Here is a 20,338-nt window from a genome sequence, read left to right on the forward strand (position 1 = left end):
CGAATACATAGCATCATGATAAATGGAGAAAAAAATTGAAGTTGTCAAAGACTTCATTTTGCTTTGATCTACTATCAACACTCATGGAAACACATGGCATATTGCATTCCGGAGATATGCTGTGCAAGACCTCATTAAAAATGTATGCAAGAGCAAAGATGTCAATTTGAGGACTAAGGTGCACCTGACCTAAACCATGGTATTGTCCTTAGTCTCATATGCATGTGAATGTTGGACAGTGTATATGGGAGATGGCAGAAGTGATGCCTTTGAGTTATGGTGTTGAAAAATAATAATAAAAGTATCATGGACTTCCAGAAGAACAAACAAATCTGTGTTGGGAGAAGTATGACCAGAATGTTCCTTAGAAGCCAAGATGACTGAACTTCATCTCTCATGCTTTGGATATATTATCAGGAGGCACCAGTTCCTGGAGAAGGACATCATAATTAGTAAAGTAAAGGATCAATGAAACAGAGGGAGAATCCCAAACAACATGGATTTGCATAGTGGCAGTAGCAGTGGGCTCAAGATTAACAACAATGTGAGATTGGCACAGATAGTGTTTAGTTCTGCATAGATTTGTTATGGGTCGGAACCTACTCGACAGCATCTAACAATAACAACAACAACAACGGTGGTAGAGGAGGTGGTGGTAGTAATGGAAGAGATGGTGGGGATGTCCGTAGATACTATGGTAGTGATAGCTATAGCGGTAGTGACAGAAGAGGTAGTGTTGATAACAATGAAGATGGTGATGGAGATGGTATTTAGTAGTGGAGTGAGGGGTGATAGCAAGAAGTGGCTGTCCTGATAATAATAGCTGTCCATTGGGATGGCGTTATTATAGTGGTGAGTATTAACTGGTGATGGAGGTCTTCCTAGTTATGGTGATATGTTAAGCTATTGTTATTGAAGTAGAAAAATAGTTTTTGTTGTTTTGTGCTGTCGAGACAGTTCAGACTCATAGCAACTATAAGATTTCTGAGAGCAACTGGTGGGTTTGAACTGCTGACTTTGTAGTTAGTAGTCCAGTGCTTATCCTACAGCGCCACATCTTTTTTTTAAGCAGTTTTATTAATCTTTGATTAACTTAGGATAATATTCCTGTTTAAAATGCACAACACCATGGGTTTTTTTTAATCTTGTTCACAGAGTGGTACAACCACTGCTGTGTTCTTCTCTGAATACTTTCCTCAGCCTATAAAGAAACCTCATGCCATTAACAGTCATTTCCTATTCCTGCCATACTTCCTTTTTCATAGTCCAAAGCTATGGCATTAAATATATATTTTATTTATAATAATTCATAATAATTACCTTCTACATTTTTGGGTGCCATGATTTATTCTGGTTGATACTTATAGGTTGTTTAGAATAGTGATATTCTTTTTTAGTGCTTTTGAGTCGGTTCTGATTCTTGGTGGACCTGTATGGGGTTTCCAAGGAGTGGTTGGTCGGTTTGAACCGCTGGCCTTGCAGTTAGCATTGCTTATCCTACAGTGCCACACCAAAACTCCATTTAGAACACTACTTCCTTAACGTAACTCATAACTTCATTCAACATATAAGGGAGCTATAAAAATTCTTTCATGGAAAAATGGAATTAAAAGATAACAAATTTTCACTACAAACTTTGCAAAGCCCTCTCATACTTCACTTTACAATTGGGATATTAATAAAAATAGAGGAGATTTCTCTTATGTGTTCCTTGTGATAAATACTGTCCCTTCAGTTGCAAATTATAGATCTAAAAGATTAATAACAAAATAATGAAAAAATCTTACCATATTAACAGTCAGATGAAACATTACTTAAAAAAATAATAAAAAGGATAATCATCTATGCCTAGGAGTTTGGTCTTATAAATTAACTTTAAAACCTAGAAACTATATGTCTGAAGGTATTTAACCCAACATTTATAGCAGTAAATAAATTAAGAAACAGCAGTGTCCCTAATGATGGTTACATAAAATAAACATCAATGTAATAGAATATGTCTCTTAAAAACTCAAATTAGCTTGGGAATATGGTTATGATAGACTATTAAATGAAAAAAAAAAAAAAAAAAACAGACACAAAAATATATAAAGTATGAAGACCATCATGTGATGGGGTGGGGACTTTGCTTAGTTTAAAAGGTCTCAGTTAGTTAAATATTCAAAATGTGAAGAGTGGCTGTCCAGGAATATCGGCTGTGTACTCATTATGTTGGAGTCCTGGTGTGGCACTGCAGGATAATGCGCTGGACCTCAAGGTCAGTTTGAACCACAAGGTTGGGGGTTCAAACACACCAGCCATTCCTTGAAAGCCCTAGACAGGGCCTCTATGGGTTGGAACCAACTCAACGGCACTTAACAGCAACAGTGACTCACGCTGTTGTTGAGTGCCATCAAGTTGGTTCTGACTCCTAAAAACCCTGCCTAGGGATTCCTAGGAGTGACTGGTGGGTTTGAACTGTTGACCTTGTGGTTCACAGTCTTCTAAAAAACATTTTTACATAAGAATCAGATAACCTTTTTGTCCTTCTAGAAAGAGCAAAATTAGAAATATAGCTCTTCTAATAAAAATACAAAGAATGTTCTATTTACTTTTTTAAAAATACTGACACTGAACAGAATAAACCTACCCCTATTTTCTATCATATTTAAACTAGTTAGAATGTGTTTTCACCTATGGAGAGAAAAAACAGAACATTTCCATCTTACCTGTGCATCCCAGATAACCCAAGGAACTAAACATCAGGAAGCACCTCCTTTGGCTCTTTGGGGAAGATTTAGCTAAATTGGTTGCTCTGTATAAACATTTTCTTGTAGACATTTTCTTCCCCTGTCTATACCTCCCTGTTACCTGACTGTATTGCCCCATACAGTGATTCTGGGTTGATAAGTTAGAAGTTTCATGTCTTCCAGCAAGTCACGTGAACAATTAATGAGAATAATTAAATTTTCGATCTTTAATTTCTATTTTGGGCACAAGGTGTCAGGAGACACAATGGTTAAGCCCTCAACTGCCCACTGAAAAGTTGGTGGTTTGAACCCACCCAGAGGCTTGGCAAGAGAAAGACCTCATGATCTCCTACTTTAGTACAGCCTAGGAGTCCTAGTGTGGCACTGTGGGCTAATGCGCCAGACTGCAAAGCCGTTTGAACTGCAAGGTTGAGCTCACCAGCTGCTCCTTGGAAACCCTGTACAGGGTCGCTATGGGTCGGAATCAACTTGACAGCACTTGACAACAACAACAACAACAGGAAACCCTAAGAGGCAGTTCTACACTGTCACATGGGAGTCTGTGAGTCTGAATCAAATTGACAACACACGACAACGTTTTGGCCATTGCATTTGGCAATAAAAACAATGTGAAATAGGGGAAATATCTTTACTATAAATTTGGCTTATAGATGGCTTTTGTTGAGAAATTGGATCTAATGATTAGTCAGTATATGTGGTCAAGCAATTTCCATGTAACTGAATGGTCAGAATCTAAACTGTTTAGATCCTCTTTTAGAACAAAATGGAAAATGGTGATACATCACCACTAAAGACACTCTACCTGTGGATACAAGAGTGAAAAAATATTTGCTTGTGATAAGAAAGGTATGAGCTTTTACTTGAGGGACTACCTCCCAATTTGACTGCAAAAATAAATCATTTGCATGACGGATTCACTGATAGCTGGCATTATTGTTAGGCTTTCTGAGGCTTTAATTCTTCGAGGGAGCAGAAAGCCTCATCTTTCTTCCGCAGAGCAGCTGCCGGACTTGACCAACAGACCTTGTGGTTCGCAGCCCAGTGCTTGTCGTGTGGAGCCACTGCACTTCCGTGATTACTTCCTGCCTTTATTAATGTTGCCTATCTGCTCCTGTGTCTTCTCAACAACTCTACTTCCCTCATTCTGAGTTTGCTAGTTTTCAAGAACTAGCTCCACCCTTTGGCCATACCCTATTCTTTCTTGTCATTTCTCATTGCTGTGTGTGATACAGCCTCCACTAGAGGGCTCTGCCTCTGCCCATCTCTTTGCTGCTCTATGCATCTCATCAACTCACCTCCTTCTCCATGGGCTCCACCCATCTTTTCTAACCCACCTGGGTCTGCCTCCTCTGACTACTTCAGAGGGCTCTCATGCAGCACTTTCTCCGTGCCTGCTGGCTGTACCCTTCCAGTGCCTACACTCCAACACTTCACAGTTCTTTACAGTTTCTAAAGTGTCTAAGTGTTTATTTTCTCTCTCCAACTCCATTAGAGGCACTTGCAGGACAGAAAAGGCTCTTTATGTCTCTGAGAGATCGAAATCCACAGTTTGTACTTTAAAGGAAAAAAGAAAAGAACGTGTGTGTACGCTGTTGTTATTAATAAGTGTCATCGAGTCAATCCCTACTCATTGTGACCTTGTATAAGCTTTCCAAGGAGTGGCTGGTGAGTTTGAACCGCTGACCTGTGTTTCAAACTGACCTTGCTTTATCTCACAACACCAACAAGGACTCTTGTGTGTATTTTGTTATTGTTAAGTAGCACTGAGTCCATTCCGACCCAGAGAGATCCTGTATAGGTTTTCCAAGGAACAGCTGGTGAGTTTTAACTGCTGACCTTATGGTTCAAATGGATCTTGTGGTCCTGTGCTTTATCCCATAGCACCAACCAGGACTCCTGTGTATATTTTGTTGTTGTTAAGTGCCCTCAAGTCCATTCCAACCCATAGAGACCCTGTATAGGGTTTCCAAGGAGCGACTGGTGAGTTTGAACCACCGACCTTGCATTTGAGTGCTTATCCTCAGTACCACACCAGGACTCCCACATGTGTATATATGGTGGTGGTGGTTATGTGCTGTGGAGTCAGTTCTGACTCAAAGCAACCCTGTATAGGGTTTCCAAGGCTGTAAATCTTTACAGGAGCAGAACGCCTCATCTTTCTCCCATGGAACAACTGGTAATTTCAAACTGCTGACCTTGCGGTCACACACATACATACTCCTGGTGTGGCACTGTAAGATCAACACTGGACTGTGAACTACAAGGTCAGCAATTCAAATCCACCAGCTGCTCCTTGGAAACCCTATATAGTGTTATGTATTGGAACTGACATGACAGTAATTAACAACATATATATATATATATGGTTTGAACTGCCAACCTTGTGGTTCACAGTCCAGTGCTAATCCTACACCACCACACCAGGGGTATATATATATATATGTGTGTGTATGTTTTTTCTAAGTGCCATGGAGTGTGTTATAATTCATAGCAACGATGTATAAGGTTTACAAAGCTGTATATCTTTATGGGAGTAGAAAGTTTTTTTCTCCCTCAGAGCAGCTAGTGGGCTCAAACTGCCAACCTTGTCATTCAAAGTCATATTTGTTGTTATGTGCCGTGGAGTCGGTTCCGACTCATAGTGACCCTGTGCAGGGTTTCTGAGGCTGTAAATCTTTACGGGAGCAGAAAGCCTCATCTTTTTCCTGCGGAATGGCTGGTAGTTTCAAACTGCTGACCTTGCGGTTCGCAGCCCGATTCCTAACTACTACTTACCAGAGCTCCTTCAAAGTCATATATATATATATATATGTTATTGTTGCGTGCCATTAAGTCAATTCCGACTCATAGTGACCCTGTCTAAGTTTCCCAAGGCTTTAGATCTTTGTGGGAAAAGAAAACCTCATCTTTTCTCTCACAGAATCTAAACAGCGGACCTTGTGGCTTGTTTATCTTATGGGGCCACCATTTTCCCCACCCAAAAGGACCTACAGATCATTGATGACTGGAGCTCCCTGCCTACAAAGCAATGGTTACTAGGGGCATTCCCTGGGTATTGTTCTTAAAATGTGCTTGAAAAGGATCTAATTTGTTAACCAAGCCAAACATGGCTGCTGAAATCTTTTGTCTTTGGTTTGGCAGACCCTTCTATCATTGTTAAAATCAGCCCTAAATGATTTTAACATGAATTAGACCATATTACAGGTAGACTGACTTTCTGTCAACAGTGGACAACTGTTCATATTGCAGCTTTCACCCTAGAAATACCTTTGTTCTTGGATGTCCTGCTAGGATGTTAACTCCAGAGAGTGCAGGGACCTTTGTTTGGGAAATTCACTTCTCCCACACATTTAGAACAATGCCTAACACAGAGTCAACAAGCTTCATGCATATTGTTGGTGTACGAATGAAAATCAGTCTCATTGTGTGATCATTGTTTGTATGTAGACACCACAAAGTATGTCTGTCTTTTGGTAACCCCAACCAATTAGAAAAGATAGTTGGTGCAAGGTGGAGGGGCAGTTGAGAGTGCAGTCCTTGAACCAGGCTACCTGAGTCCCACACTTCCTGCCACTGTACTTCTCTGATCTTGGCTAGTAAGTGCACCTCAGTGTGCTTGGATGTAAAATATGGGTAATAGTACTACCATCTCATAGGGTTGTGATGAGGCTAAGATGCATGGATCAGGCAAGAATGAATGTCTGCATTCAACAAGCACTGTATATGCGTTTGCTAACAATATTACTACTATAATTGCACTTATGGTTCCTCTTATTTGAATTTAGCTGTTTCCCTAACTAGTGTAAACATGCTGGGAGGGGGTGATGTCTTTTCCTGTCTACCTCATGTATTCTTCAGTATCTTCTTTTCTTTCCTGTTTAGGCTCCCAAGAAACACTTGCAAAATGGGATTATCCGTGGTTACCAAATAGGTTACCGGGAGTACAGCACTGGGGGCAACTTCCAATTCAACATTATCAGTATTGACACCACTGGGGACAGTGAGATTTACACCCTGGACAACCTAAATAAATTCACCCAGTATGGCCTGGTGGTGCAGGCCTGCAATCGGGCTGGAACGGGACCTTCTTCTCAGGAAATCATCACCACTACCCTCGAGGATGGTAGGTTCAAAGGGCCACAGTTCAGAGTGTTCCTCCATGACTGTTTCTCTTCAGTGTGCTGGATCCCCTCAGCTGCATTCTTTGCTAGCTTTGGCTTTGCTGTGCCCAAGGCAACAGGGCCTATAAGGACTAGGAAATTTCCCTTAATTAACCTGTGGACCACATGGATTGGATCCTACTTTTGCAGATCTTGATTGCAAAGCCCAAATCTATTCTTGTTCCACAATCTTCCATTATGTCAAGCTTCTCAACTGGGCTTTTCCAATGAAATCAAGACTTGCTTAATTATTGCAGAAGTCTCAATAGAATGTACAAATCCGATTTTCTTAAAATTTCTCCCAAATTATTATTAAGAAGGGTTTTCTTTCTGTCTTCGTCTTAAAAAAAATTTTTTTTTTATATATTTGCTTTACATTTTCAAGCATTCTAAGACCAGAGAAAACATGAATTATCAGACTTCATTGAGAAAATCTTATAGTGATTGAGTGCCCCCTAGTGACCATAGGGGATCAAGTCATCTTTATGTTATGACATGCTAAAGATACCAGCCACTCACCCACTACCATGGAGTTGATCACAAGTCATGAGACCCAGTGTATGGTGGTTATATGCCACGGAGTCGGTTCTGACACATAGCGACTCTGTATAGGGCTTCCAAGGCTGTAAATCTTTACAGGAGCAGAAAGTCTCATCTTTTTCCTGCAGAGAGGCTGGTAGTTTCAAACTGTTGACCCTGAGGTTAGCAGCCCAACTATTAACCACTACGCTACAGAGCTCCTTAGAGACCCAGTATAGGGTTTCCTAAGCTGTAAATCTTTAGCAGAGAAGAAAGCCATATCTTTCTCCCATGGAATGGATGGTGAGTTTGAACTACTGACCTTTTGCTTAGCAATCTACTCCTACAGCATCACCAGGACTCTTTAACAAAGACAATCTAAAGAGTTTAAACTTCCAATAATATTTGAAAAGAGAGAAATCCCTGGTGTCTGGAGGCACAATCCTTTAGTTGCCAAGATAAGGCATGGCATTAATGGTAGCAATTAGTAGTAGATTTAAAGTCACAACCTTACACTGTGATCTTGTGCAGTTAGCCACTTGGTCATAGGTCTCAAAAGGCAAATTTTGATTTATATTTACAGTTTCCCATAATTGTTATATGAAGAAAGGTCGTAGATAATCAGAAACCAAAAGATTGGAAATTTAAAATTCATATGATCTTTACAATAACAGTTAAATATGTCTTTTGGTTTTACTTCAACACTCATTTTTCAAGATGCAGGTTTCTGTCAGTAGTTTGCATCTTCTCTTAGTCACAATGTTTAAGATTTCAATAAACTCAATATTAAAATATGTCAAATATTTTAATAGCTTGTCTCCTAGTCCATTGTTTCTCTTTCCTTTGATAAAATATTTTAGTCTTGAAAGGCAGGATGATGGGAATGGGGTAGGGAATAAACTGTAATTACATGTCAGCTTTTTAAGCACTTTTCAGTAGCTAGATTTTCTGTTTGTATGCCAAGTATGGCTAAATATGGAGATGTACCCTGTACAGTAAATATATCTTAAAGAGCAATCAGAAAATAAACCAGAGAAATAATGGTCTTTTACTCATCAAAACAGATTATATATATATATATTCAGCTTTTAAGTTTGGGAAAATCATCATAAAAATAGAGCAATAAAATTGCAGAGAGAGACTATGGAAGTTCCTTTAGTATCTGAGCAGAAATTTGTGACATTTCCTGAGTTAATAAATATTTGTAATGAGAAGGAAGTAGCACGGTTTTTTGAGGGGGAGGGAGCAGAGTGTTAATTTTGGTCTTGCTTGAGAATTGCAATTTTATGCTATGTCGTTTATTCAGTATTGCTTTGCTGATAAAGTAAAACCACCCACAGCTGTAACAAGATTCTGATTATTTAATTTCAGTGCCCAGTTACCCCCCCGAAAATGTCCAAGCCATAGCAACATCACCAGAAAGCATATCAATATCCTGGTCTACCCTTTCCAAAGAAGCCTTGAATGGAATTCTCCAGGGGTTCAGAGTCATTTACTGGGCCAACCTCATGGATGGAGGTAAGAGGACTAAACTAGGGCTTTGAGTTTGACCCCATGGACACAGACTACCTTCATATCATTGGTCTTAGAGCATGGCATGCATGTCTTTCCTACAAGCAATATCATCTTCTCATTTTAACATATGAATTTGTTGTTCATGTTGTTGACCCATCTGTGTCAGAGTAGAATTGTGTTCAATAGGGGTTTCAATGGCTGATTTTCAGAAGTACATCACCAGATTTTTTTTTTTTTTCCTTCTTCCTGTGTACCACTGGGTAGACACAAACCTATATACTTGCACTTACATTCAGGCAGATTAACTCTTTGTACCATCAATGGATAACAGGTATATACAAACTGTTTAAAACATCATACAGATTAGAAAAACCATTTGGGCCAGAGGAGAAGGGTGATACTTGGGAAAGCACATCTAGATATGTTTTCCTAATTGTAAGGTTATATCCATGTACTTGGAATCCTGATGTGGTGTTGAGGGCTAATGTGCTAGACTGCAAAGTCTATTTGAACTTCAAAGTTGGCAGTTCAAGCTTACCAGTCACTCCTCAGAAACCCTATACAGGGTCATTATGAGTTGGAATTGACTCGGCAGCATTTAACAATAACAACATCCATGTACTTTAGACATATTATTAGGAGGGACCACACTTAGGAAAAGGACATCATGCTTGGAAAAATGATGGGTCAGTTTCAGTTCACAGTGACTCTCTATACTATAGAACAATACACTGCCTGGTCCAGTACCATCCTTACAAATGTTCTTATGTTTGAGCCCACTGTTGCTGCCACGGTGTCAGTCCATCTTTCTTGGGGTCTTCCTCTTTTTTTTTGACCCTCCACTTTACCAAGCATGATGTCCTTCTCTAGGGTCTGGTGCCTCCTAATAATATCTCTATAAAGTAAGAAATACAAAGTCTTGCCCTCCTTACTTCCAAGAACATTCTAGCTGTAATTCTGCTAAGACAGATTTGTTTGTCCATGGTGCATTCAGTATTCTTCTCCAAGATTGTAACTCAAATTCATAGGTTCTTCTTCCAGTCTTCCAATAATAATGCTCAACTTTCATATGCAGATGAGACAATTGAAAATATCAGGCACACCTTAGTCCTCAAACTGACATTTTTACTCTTTTAACACTTTAAAGTGTTTTTTTGTGTGTGTGTGAGAGTATGTGTGTGTGTGTGACAGAGTTGCCTAACGCAATGTGTCGTTTGAATTCTTGACTGCTGCTTACAAATGTGTTGACTGTGGATCCATGTAAAATGAAGTCTTTGATAACTTAAATCTTTTCCCCATTTATCATGATGTTATATACTGGTCTAGTTGTGAGGATTTGCTTCTTTGCTTTGAGATGCAAACTATATTGAAAGCTATAGTCTTTGACCTTCTTCAGTAAATATTTTAAGTCTCTTCACTTCTAGCAAGGAAGGCTGTGCCACCTGTATATTGCAGATTATTCATGAGTCTTCCTCCTATCTTTATGCCATGTTCTTCTTTATATAATACAGCGTCCTACATTGACTGACTAAATATGGTAAAAGGATGCAACCCTGGCATACACCTTTCCTGATTTTCAACCATTCCATGTCCCCTTGCACTATTCTCATCTTCTTACGGCCTCTTGGTCTATGTACAAGTTCCTCATGAGCAGTTAAGTGCTGTGAAATACCCATTTTTTCCACAACATTATCTGTGGTTTATTATGATTCCCACAGTCAGATGTCTTTGCATATCCAATAAAGCACAAGCATATTTCTAGTATTATCTTCTTTCCAACAAAGATTCTTCTGATGTCAGTTATGGTGTCTCTCATTGTACATCTTCTGAGGATTCTGGCTTGAATTTCTGGCAATTCCTTGTAGATAAACTGCTGCAATAGTTTTTTAATTTTCTTCAGCAAAATTTTACTTGCATGTGACTCTAGTGATATTGTTCGATGATGTCTGCATTCTGTTGCATCACCTTTCTCTGGGATGGGCACACATCTGGATCTTCTTCTAATAGGTTGGCCAGGTAGGTAGCTGTTGTACAAATTTCTAAACAGAGGCAAGTGAGTGCCTCCACTTTGGTGCAACGTTTCAATTTGCATTTTGCCATTTCCTGGAGCTTTGATTTTCGCCAATGCCTTCAGTGCATGGTTGAACATGGACCAATTCTTTTTGCTACGTTGATTTTGTGTGTTCCTTCCATTTGTTTTTAATGCTTCTTGTGTTACCCAATATTGTGTGCATGTTGTTAGGTGTCATCGAGTTAGTTCCAACTCATAGCTACTCTGTGCACAACAGAAGGGAACACTTCCCTGGTTGTATGTTATCCCCAGATCATTGTTATTTTGAGTCCATTGTTGCTACTACTGTGTCACTCCATCTGATTTGGGGCCTTGCCCTTTGAATCCTTTAATATTGCAACCCAAGGCTTGAACTTTTTTCAGTTCTTTCATTTTGAGAAATGCTGAGCATATTCTTCAATTTTGGTTTTCTGACTCGAGATTTTTACGCAATGTATTATAAAGCATTACCTCTTGAGCTACCCTTTGAAATTTTCTGTTCAGCTCTTTTACTTCCTTGTTTCTTCCAGTCACTTTAGCTTCTCTGTGCTGAAAAGCAAATTTCAGAATCCCATCTGACATCTGCTTTAGTTTTTTTTTTTTTTTTTTCCTTTCTTTCTTCCCTGCCTTTTTAATAACTTGTGCTTTCTACCTATATGATGTTCTTGATGTCATCCAACAACTCTTTGGGTCTTTGGTCATTAGCATACAATGTATCAAATCTGTTTTTTGAGCTGGTCTCTAAATTTGGGTGGGATATGTTCAAGACCAACTTGATGCTATCAGAACTTTAAAAACTTGAATATCCAAAAGCATAACATCTTTTAATAAAGAATGCTTGGAAGTGCTACAATTCTTAAAGATATTTTTACTTACTCAGGCTCAGTGTGATTTGATGTCTGAATCATCCATTAAATAAAAGGTTAAGTTCTACACTTAGTTTCCAAAATTTAAGAAAGTAATCTTTCTTATAAACATCCACTTCCTACCTGTCACCTGTGCAAGACAACCTTCACAATTTAACAAATAATGCCATGGGATTGCTGGATGCAAAAGGCCCTCAAGAGTCAGCACAGGCAAACCCACAAGCTGTGTCTCCAAGGTTTGGTGGGTACAGGTTTCACATGATCCCACAACATTGAAGCACGTTGTTGTTGTTAAGTCCTGTTGAGTCCGTTCAGACTCAGTATCGACCCTATATGTAACAGAACACAAGCAGGACGAAACACTGTCTGGTCCTATATTATCCCCACAATTGTTGATATGACTGTAAAGAATTATAATGCTAAGTCTTGAGAAAGTATCACATACACAGGCACACTCGCACATATAAACACAGACATACATGTATACAGGCAGGAGATGTCCAAGATGCTCCCTAGATTAGCTGAGGTCCAAATGCGTTCAAAAATAGGTTTGTTGTTGTTGTTAAGTGCCTGTGAGGTGGTTCCGACTCATAGCAAGCATGCATAGCATTTCCTAAGAGTGACTGGTGGGTTTGAACCACCTACCTTGCAATTAGCAGCCCAATGCTTATCCTACAACAGCACATCAGCACTCCCAGAAATAGGTATAAGAATGCATTTTGTAAATGAGATCAGCTATAGTAAACTTGGCGCTGTGTGATAAGACACAGTCCAAAAGATAGGTTTGAACCACAAGGTTGGCAGTTCACACTTACCAGCCGCTCCTTAGAAACCCTATACAGGGTCGCTATGAGTCAGAACCACATCAATGGCACTTAACAACAGCAACCCTATGTTTAATAGGGCAGAATCAGTTTTGAAAAGCAATCTGAGAAATTCCTGATTGTTCTGTCCCCATCAGAAAGTTTAGTTATTTTTGAGACATGTCAGAAACATTTCATCTGCAATGAAATGGGAAAATGTGCATTGTGAAAGGTCACCATTTCCATCTGTATCTAAGGGACGTCTTCCTCATAACTTTTGGTTTTTTCTTTCTCTGAGACAAAAATTGTTGATTCTGAAGAGAAACAATATTCAGGTGTCAGCCACTATGTGAGCGTGTTCAGGGTGAACACAGCCAGGGTTGGCTTCAGAACAGTTCCACCCACATTTTGGTTTTTTGCCTTAAAACCTTCTGAGAATGAAGTGGCATATGAATAAGAACATAACAATACTTTGTTTAAAAACGTTCTTAATTATAATCAAAAGTATATGATTTCAGAATAAATTTTATGTTTCTGTTTCATTTCATTTTACGCATGGCCTCAAATGAGCACTACTCTTCAGTTCCCAGGTGGTTTTTAAATGCTCCTCTTAAGGCTGCCACTCCCTGGGTGGTACAAATGATGTGCTGACCTGAAGGTAGGTGGTTGGAAACTACACAGTGCTTCATGCCAGAAGAACTGGGGATCTGCTTGCATCCATCCAATAGAGCACAATTCTTTTGTGTCACACACAAGGTTGCCGTGAGTTGAAGTAGATGCAGCAGCAACTGGTTTGGTGAAGGCTGTGAAAGGTAGATAATGGAAAGCGGTGTTGAAACCATTAATACAAAAAGAGGAAGCGTTAAAAGGAGGGATACAGGAAACATGCTATTTTGTATTTGAATTTTTTCCTTAGCTGTGCTTTGTGTTTCATCCAGCTATCCATATACTTTGTTTTTCAGGCAAGTATTGGGTAATCCATAAATACCCTTCCATCAGGAAGAATGAGGTTTTTGTGTGGAAAGCGGGATTCTGGCACTCAGATAGTTTCAGAAATCTTTGCAATCATATTTATAGTTTAATAATATGCTAGTTTACCAGAGTTGTTCAGGTGAAGCCCAAAATGAGTAAACTCTCAAGTATTATTAATTATATAGTAATTTCATTGTTGCTGTTGTGAAGTGCCATTGAGTCAGTCCCAGTCCATAGCGACCCTATATGGGATTTCTGAGGAACAGCTGGTGAGCTTGAACCACTGACCATGTGGTTCAAACCGACTTTGTAATCCAGCGCATTAACCAGCAGCACCACACCAGTAATTCTTTAGTGGAGTTAATTCTCTTCATTCCTGAGAAACATCAAGGAGCACCATAGTGCATTTCTCCCTCCTAACTACCCTCTTTTAAATCACATGTGTTATGAGTGGGCCACATGCAGAACTGGCATAATTTTCTGCCACATCATATTATCAGCTTGTTCTTTCTTTATGAGGTAGAATTCCCTTGGCCTCTCTTAAACATGGAAAAACAGAGGCCCCAAGAGATTGAAACACTTAGTCAAGTTCTTATAACTAGATCCTGGCAAAGAACCTCTGTGTACTCCTTGCTTTGTTGTATTTTCCCTCTATGTGCATGTGTGCACTCATGTGCAAACATGTGTCTGTGGTATGCACGCATTTACACTGGCTGCATGAAGGAACATGCATGCATACACACGTACATGCCGTGTTTACATGTGTCCACACGTGTGTTTGTATGTGCCAGCACATGTGTGTGTCCATGTACACATGTGATATTTAGCACATCACAGATGTTTCCAAGTCTGAGATTTTTATGAGGTCAGTATTTCAAATACTTCCATGAACATAAGGATTTTTGAATCCTAACTCAACTGACCTGTATTAGATGTACTAAGGAAAATGACAATTATTATTGAATAATATGTTGGAAAGATACCTAAGTGGTCAGAGGGGAGAACTTCTGTCCCGTCTGGGACAAATGGTGGTTTACTTTTTAAATGGATGCCAACCATACCCATGAACAAACCTTTCTCTGATTTTTATGAGTCATCTGCTCAGACTTCTGGATTAGCTCCTCTTCAAATCCTCATTCCACTGGCTTTCGAGCAATCAGTAGACCAAGAGTGTCTTTTGGGGGTTACCCTCTTCACTTTGGCTTTCTTTCCCCAGCATAATGGTCTGTCCACACAACTCACCCACATATTGTTCAAGTTGGTTCCTTGTGGAGCGTCGTCTTAATTCTCTAGAGCTGCTGTCACACAGATGAAAGGTTGCTTTAGCAAGCTGGCATTGATTTTCTCACAGTCCTGGTGACAAGAAGTCTGAGTTCAGGGTCCTGAGTTCAGGATCCTGAGTCCAGGGGAAGGCTTTCCTTCTCTGTCTGCTCAGGAGGAAGTTCCTTGTCTCCAGCTATGCTTTCTGGTTCCTTGGCAATATCCCTGCGGCTTGGCATCTATCTCCCCTCATTTGCTTGCTTTTTTAATCTCTTTTAGATCTCAAAAGAGATTGACTTGAGACATACCCTACAGTAATCCTGCTTCATGAATATAACAAAAAAGACCCATTCCCAAATGGAATTAAAACCACATGCATAGAGGTTAAGATGGACAATACATGTTTTGGAGGTAGACAATTGAACCCACAGTGACTGTGGTGGCAGGCCTGCGTCTCATGTGTGAGGTCCAGGACTGTGTGGTCCACCGACAGGTCCCTCGTGGAACACTACCACCCACTTCCCCCACAACTCTGTCATACACGGGAGCCCTCTGGCTTTGGCTGCTCCATGATTATTTTAATTTCAGCTTTTCTGCTATTTACAGCACTGCTCTGATCCTTTTGTTGATGAAACCTCACCCAACACAGAGAATATTTTGGAGTCAACCAAATCATCAAATTGGTGGCTCTTCATCTCTGAATTTACATACAATATCCAAGAAGGATTAAGGTCAAGAAAGATAAAAAAGAAGGAAATGAAAATCTACCAGGCAGAAAGCCCATTTAGTTTGCCCAAAATATTGACTTCTCAAATTCTCCATTTCAGCCTGTTTTCAGTTGTTTCATGGAGGGAAAGAGTGGCAGAGAGGCTGAGAGCCTGGACTGTGACTCAAAGCAGTAAGATCTGAGTTGATAGCCCCTGCTGTCAGCCACTCTTCTAGGGTCTATGACCTCGGGCAAGGTGACCTAGCCTCTCTCTGCCTCAGTTTACTCATCCATAAGTTGGATGGGTTATGGAAACAATAGGATCATCATGCTGGTTAGTAAGTTAACAATTATGCTTAGGGTGGTACAGACTTGCACAAGAGGCTAGCTGTTTTTGACTATGAGAGACACACAGAGACTGACAGGCATACTGCTTTCTATAATTTCCCAAAGTAGCCTTTACCAGAGGCAGGTCCTCAGCAAGGAAGCCCTCCTGAACTCTACCTCACATCTCAGTGCTATTGAAACTAGGCACATGGTACCAAACATTCCTACAAACAAACATGTCCCCCAGCAATGAACAGGTCCTTGGGAGTCTCATATTCTGACCCTGCCCCACAGGTGACTTATTAAAAAACTCAGGGACCCATATTCTCATGTACATATTTAACACACCGTTTATAAATTTTACAAAATTGCCACATGTAATATGCCAAAGATGGAAAATCATAATGTTCCACCTTTGAATATTCTTAGCTGATCCCACTCCAGAAAATGAAGCATTTTTAGATAACGCCAAGCTTCTGACATGTCGGCATGTCATCTCAGCAGCGATGCTAAGAGAGGTTCATGCCAGGTAAAGGGAGAAGTTTGTCAAGCCACCTCATCTTGGCTTCGATATTTGAGAAGTTAAGTACTTAAAAATACATGCATGCTAAAGTAGAGTTAGGGTTTAAAAAATCTCACAAAGCTTCCTAATGAGTAGCAAGCCAAATAGCTTCTTAATGAATAGTTGCATTGAACTGATTCCAACTCACGGAGATCTTGTGTGTGCAGAGTAAAACTGTGCTCCATAAGGTTTTCATTAGATGCCTTTTCTAAATTACATCACCAAGCCTTTCTTCTGAGGTGACTCTGGATGGATTTGAACTTTCAACCTTTCAGTTAGCAGCAATCTTTCAGGAACTCTGGTGAATACTTATAGAAGCATGTTTATAAAGCAAGCAATATATGGTCATAGGTATGAGCTGGATTATATATGGTTATTGGGGTGTGCTTATTTCAGGCCTTTCCGTGAGCTACCTCAATGGTGTTAGCTTTGGGTTTATAATATTTACGTTGGAGTGAGTTGCTCTGTCTTTTAGATCAGTTTTCTACTGATGTCTTTTGGTAGTTTGGTACGAATTGAACCACGGCATCTGTTAGTCACTGACTGTGCCCAGAACCTCTGAGTCATTTCTGTGCATGGCAGGTGGCTGCTTGTGCTACAGGGGAGGTTAGCACTGACCCTACATTAATGGGATTGTGCTTTCTGTTTCCCGTTATCTAGAGCTGGGCGACATTAAGAACGTCACCACCACACAACCTTCCCTGGAGCTGGATGGGCTCGAAAAATACACCAACTACAGCATCCAGGTATTGGCCTTCACCCGTGCTGGAGACGGAGTTCGAAGTGAACAGATCTTCACCAGGACCAAAGAGGATGGTGAGAAGTGGGAGGAATCATGGGTAGAAGCTCAGTTGCTTCTTTAACCACCAGAGGTTGCACAAGGGTCCCCCAAGTGGTAGCATTCTTGGGCTGAAACTTCTTCTGAAAAGGTCAGGTCAGAGAGTTTACCTTTTTACTCTTGGCTTTTCCCCCACAAACATCTATGATGCTCTCCCAAAAGAACCCGGCTAAATGGAGATAGAATCTGCTTCCTTGGTTACCGTTGTTTCATTTACTTATTGTTTCTCTCTGTCCCTATATTTTTTCTTTTTCTATTCCTTTTATCTCTTCCCTTCTTTCTTTTCTTCTTATTCTTCTTCTCTTCTTACTTTTTCTTTTCTTTTGGCCAAGTATCATTTTAAACAAAAGTGCCTTTTGTCCTAGAGCTGTAATACTCACCAAGCCTGATTTATATTATCCTCATAGTGACCCTTTAGCTTTGAGTATAAGCTCCAGTTATTGGTGACCTGCTGTGGTGCTGTGTGGGTTAATATGCTGGACTGCAAAGTCATTTGAATTGCAAGGTTGGCGGTTCAAGCTCACCAGTCACTCCTTGGAAACCCTATACAAGGTCGCTATGCATCAGAATTGACTCGACGGCACGTAACAAGAACAGCTTGAAAATTATAAGGAGCTCTGGTAGTGTAGTGATTACAAGTCAGGTCAGCAGTTTGAAACTACCAGCTGTTCCGTGGCAGAAAGATGAGGTTTTCTGTTCCTGTAAAGATTTACAGCCCCAGAAACCCTATACAGGGTTGCTATGAGATGGAACCAACTCCATGGCACACCACCACTTGAAAATTATGTTCTGGGTCCAAGTCTTATTGTTCTATATAATTTGAATCACTTTAATCACTTTAGAATATGTCCTTAATTTGAGACCTTCATTTTATATTTTTTTCACTCTCTTGAAAGAATTCATGATGATTTAGTGAAATGTTATTTATATCTTGGTTCTATTTGTTTCAAGCTATTAATTATTGCTGTTCTACACAATTTGGATTTGGTTATGCAATTATTACCTAAACCTACAAAAATTATGTTGCAATTTTTTCTTGCATCCTTTGAGGAGAAATTCTGAGGGACTTTATCCAAGTTTAAAATCAAACAACTATGATAACAATAGTGAGAAAAGGTTCTGGTGTGATGCTGTGAGTTGGTTTGAACTGTAATGTTGGCGGTTCAAGCTCACCAGCTACTCCTCAGAAACCCTATACAGGGCCACTATGAGTCAGAAGCAACTTGATGGGGTTTAACAACAATAGCAACCTTAATGAAGGAAGGAACAATTGATGTCACATTAATACTTGTGTGGAAACTTCTAGATCAGAGCACAAAAGTATATGTGAGATGAAGTAGATGCTGAGATATCAGACTATCCAAATGTTGTACCTGACTTCACTCTGCAATTTATTTTGTTTTCTCCAAAGAGTTTTGTTCCCTTAGTAAGCTGGTCAGGGTGGGTGTGGGAGAACTGCTATCCATTGTTCAGGACCTCCAATATGTTGGCAGGTTTGATGTCTAGTACAACCTCCTCTGTTTTGTAGACTCTAAAAGGTGACATCATTCCAAGCTAGATCTGCTCCACAGACACAAAGTTAGTGTTAGCTTTACATTGTTAGACGTACTTTTTTTGTCTACAATTTACAAGAAAACACAAGTTCTTCCTAGGAATATGCCAGTGTCAGCCTGTTCGGCAAAACCAAATTGGATTATTTAGGTACAGCTAAAGTCAAAACACAGAACCATTGGGAAGTCACACATCTGAAGAGATAGCTACAAATTGAAGATGGTCATAATTGAATCTAAAAATGTCATATACAAAGGCCTGGCTTATTCACCTGTAGCCTTTGGGTATTTACCTAGTCTTCTCTGAACTGGGTTGTCCTCATCTACAAAATGACCTTATCAATCCTACTCCCCAGAATTCACATATAAAGAGCAAAGTGGTGTATAAGATGTATATCACTTAACAAAGAGTGGAATATTTCCTAACACTAAATATTTGATGATTTGCTCTTCACTCATTCAGGATGAGGAGGGTAGTAGGGGGGAGATTGGTACATACTATATAACATTGCTAAGCAATAATACAAATGTCACTGGGATTATTCTTTAAAGAGCAAATTGATTCATAACCTAAATGTTGATGTCTTCATTTTGAAGAAGAATTACATAAGTCCAATAGGAAGGAAAGACTTTCCACAGTTCTACATTGACTGGAAATTCTGGGTCCATTTTTAATGAATTCTCCAGTTTTAGGAATCATGGAGTTCTGCTTCAAAAGTTGACCCCAAGGCCTAATTTCTCAATCAGTTGTTCTGTGCTCTGTATCCAGTGCCAATAGGATGTGAAGAGATGATTGATTGTGGAAGATCCTCCATTGGGCACCACCAGTGATCCCAAGGAGGATTATGTGAATCCTACATGTGATAATGATAGTGGGTTAATGAGTAGAGCAAAATGGGGTGTCAATATTTATTTGGGATACATCAGAATTTCCAAAAAAGAAGCTGAACAGAGAGTAGGGGAAAGGAATAAAAACCTAATGTAATAATGAGCTTATCTTCCAGATCCACATGAATAATTGTCTAATTTGGAATTGATGAGAAAATGTTCCAATCCTCTTTACATCCTTAATATCTGATATAAGAGGCATATGAGCAGTTTTTAGAACTGGGTACAATTTTGTGTTAGGCTGAAAGGAGAGACAAAGGCTAATAGAAACAGAAGACATGCATAATTAAATTAAAAATATACATTCTATCTATACTTCTGTTATAAAGTATTATAATATTGAAGTCTGAATTGGACTGGCAACTTGAATTAAGTTTTGTATAATTCATTTAAAATTCTAGTAAAATTGGCAATCTTTACTAAGTTCTTCCTCCACAAAGCACTATTACAGGCACATATTGAAGTTTCACTGCTTATGATGGTTCTCCCAGTGAAGAAACCTTTACACATTATCAGACATTTAATCCACTCTGTTGTGTCCAGCACTTTTCATAACCTAGTGTCCTTATCTG

At 39.6% G+C, this 20,338-nt stretch overlaps 1 protein-coding gene across 1 annotated transcript in view; it reads left to right on the forward strand.

The window, feature by feature from the left end:
- DSCAM (Down syndrome cell adhesion molecule) overlaps nucleotides 1-20,338 on the forward strand; it is an 888,132-nt gene that overhangs the window by 695,623 nt on the left and 172,171 nt on the right. The window contains exons 21-23 of the mRNA XM_006870860.1: nucleotides 6,633-6,873; nucleotides 8,801-8,947; nucleotides 17,151-17,306. Of these exons, the coding sequence (XP_006870922.1) occupies nucleotides 6,633-6,873; nucleotides 8,801-8,947; nucleotides 17,151-17,306 (544 nt within the window). The remainder of the gene's footprint in view (nucleotides 1-6,632; nucleotides 6,874-8,800; nucleotides 8,948-17,150; nucleotides 17,307-20,338) is intronic.

The sequence above is a fragment of the Chrysochloris asiatica genome, unplaced genomic scaffold, assembly GCF_000296735.1.
Source record: "Chrysochloris asiatica unplaced genomic scaffold, ChrAsi1.0 scaffold00154, whole genome shotgun sequence".
NCBI lineage: Eukaryota > Metazoa > Chordata > Mammalia > Afrosoricida > Chrysochloridae > Chrysochloris > Chrysochloris asiatica.